This window comes from Rhinopithecus roxellana, chromosome 9 (assembly GCF_007565055.1).
Source record: "Rhinopithecus roxellana isolate Shanxi Qingling chromosome 9, ASM756505v1, whole genome shotgun sequence".
NCBI lineage: Eukaryota > Metazoa > Chordata > Mammalia > Primates > Cercopithecidae > Rhinopithecus > Rhinopithecus roxellana.
The window spans coordinates 124275829-124278073 of NC_044557.1; the positions used below are offsets into that span (position 1 = coordinate 124275829).

At 64.7% G+C, this 2245-nt stretch overlaps 1 protein-coding gene across 3 annotated transcripts in view; it reads right to left on the bottom strand.

Annotated features, from left to right (window-relative positions):
• Window positions 1–208: 208 nt before the first annotated feature.
• BLK (BLK proto-oncogene, Src family tyrosine kinase) overlaps window positions 209–2245 on the bottom strand; it is a 73102-nt gene continuing 71065 nt past the window's right edge. For all 3 annotated transcript variants that reach the window (XM_010384585.2, XM_030937838.1, XM_030937837.1), the window contains exons 12-13: window positions 1666–1797; window positions 209–871 (exon numbers count right to left, since the gene is read on the bottom strand). In XM_010384585.2, coding sequence (XP_010382887.2) covers window positions 666–871; window positions 1666–1797 — 338 coding nt within the window. In that variant the 3' untranslated portion in view covers window positions 209–665. The remainder of the gene's footprint in view (window positions 872–1665; window positions 1798–2245) is intronic.

Below are 2245 nucleotides of genomic sequence, written 5' to 3' on the forward strand. Positions count from 1 at the left end.
AAAGCGCCGGCTCCCAGCGTCAGCCCCGGCTCAGGGCCCCCGGCGCGGGCCCGAGCCACGGATTTATGAGGCCACAGCGCCCCCTGCCGGCCGCGCTCGACCGCCCGGAGCCTGGGCCACGCGGGACTCCCAGGCTGTGCCTCGCTTGTGCCGGGTGCTCGTCCCGCACGCGATGTTCACCTTGTCCCAGGTAACGACACGGAAAAGCTCGAACGTTCGTGACTTTATTGCGGAAAAGCCCCTCCGTGCCGGAGCCGGGGGACCCAGTCTGGCTTCCGCAGCGGGGCAGGGCGGGGTCCCTGCAGGGCGCAGCGGCGGGCACGCGACCAGCGGCGGCGACTCCTTGGTGGGGCCCAGCGTGATGACAGGGGCTCACTAGCCCTGAACGCCTGACTGGGGCTCAGCACTCCGGGCGACCGGGCGAGGTCACGGGCACAGCCCTCTTTACAAACGAGGCGGCGCAGAGAGGCCGCGTCCGTCGCCGGAGGGCGCACAGTCGGGGACGGAGGCCGTCCGGGACCCCCTGCGAAGCCGCCTCTGCCCGCTGGCTTCCGGGTCTGAGAAATGCGCACAGCCGACCCCTCGCCTTCGCGGCCCGTCTGGGCTGGCACGGGAGTCGGGTCGCCGCGCGGAGGTGGGCACGGGGCCCCGGCGGGCGCGGCTGGCTAGGGCTGCAGCTCGTACTGCCGCTCGGTGGCCGTGTAGAAGTCCTCCAGCACCGACTGCAGGAACTCGAAGGTGGGCCGCTCCTCGGGCCGGCTGCGCCAGCACTCGGCGATGACGCCGCGGTACAGCTCCGGCGGGCAGGTTTCGGGGCGCGGCATGCGGTAGCCGCGCTCCAGGTTGCGGATGACCTCGGAGTTGCTCATCCCTGCGGCAGAGGGGACCGCGAGCGGGGGTGAGGGGCGGGGGTCCTCGGTGGTGGGGCGACCTGAGCGGCCCGCGGGGCACAGTGGGCCCAGGCAGGGGACAGCAGTACCTACAGGCCCAGACCACCTCTCCAGCTTCGTGGGCTGCCTGGCCGCCCAGCCGCTAAACAGCCCTTTATGTACTTTTTATTGCCTGGGGAACGCCTAGAAATGAGGCTGTAGATTTTTTCTCCTGAGTGCGGGGGCAGCTCCTCTGCAGATGGGACCCTCCCTCTCTTGATTACCGGTGACCACCAGGGGCACAACCAAGCCCATTACTCATGGGCAGCTGCCAGGTGCACACAGCAGCAGGTGACCCGGAGCCTGCCCAGCTGCAGGGGCCAAGCGGCCCGAGCTCTTCGATTGGGGCTGGGGGCTGGCGTCCGCGACTCTGCTCATACAGAATAGGGCTTTGGGGATCCGCTATGGGTGCAATGCCAAGGTGGGCACAACCTGTCCTCAGCTGAGAACAAGCCATTGGGAGTAAACTTGAGTTCAGATGCGCCTTTGTCTTGATTTCAGTTTGTGGGACTCATTGGACCTCTGCTGGAGGAAGGGGATGCAGCCCTGTGGCCCAGAGCAATAGTGATGCAGGGGGCAGAGCTCCACCCCAGATTCCATGCCTGGGTCTCCGTCTTTGCCCTGGGACTCACTCTGAAAAGAACGGGGCAGCCACAGGCACCAAGGACAGGCGACCCACTGCCAGGGCCATCCAGGAAAGCAGGGAGCCACGAGAACTGCGGGGTGAGCCGCCTACCTGGGTATGGTACCCGTCCATAAGTGACAACTTCCATCAGGAGGACTCCAAACGACCACACGTCTGCTTTGATGGTGAAGACCCCGAAGTGGATGGCTTCCGGGGCTGTCCACTTGATGGGGAACTTGGCCCCTGCGGGAAAAGCCATGCACAGCTTTGGGAGACCACGGCCGGTGGCCCCTACCCTCCATCCTCACCCCTACCCCTGCTCCTGCTGTCCTTCCCTCAAGCCCTCACTGCGGGGCCTCGAAAGGCAGGGTGGCCTGGCATGGTGGGAGCCATTACCACACACCAGGACACATGGCCAGGTGAGTGCAGACATGGCATCTGAAGCACAGAAGGAGGACATGGACACCAATAGCACATGGTCACCCACTTTGGTTCTTTAAAAGGAGAGCAAGTGACCTCAATGGGCAGCCACCATGTTTCCACCTGGGATGGAGGGGGCCTGTTTCACCTTACAGGGGCCTTGTTTAATTTAAAAAACATGGCCTGGGCAAGCCATTTAAACCTGCCCAGGCCTCCGTTAGTCCCTTCCCACAAAATGGAAATGGTGACACTTGTACCTCCGAGGGCCACT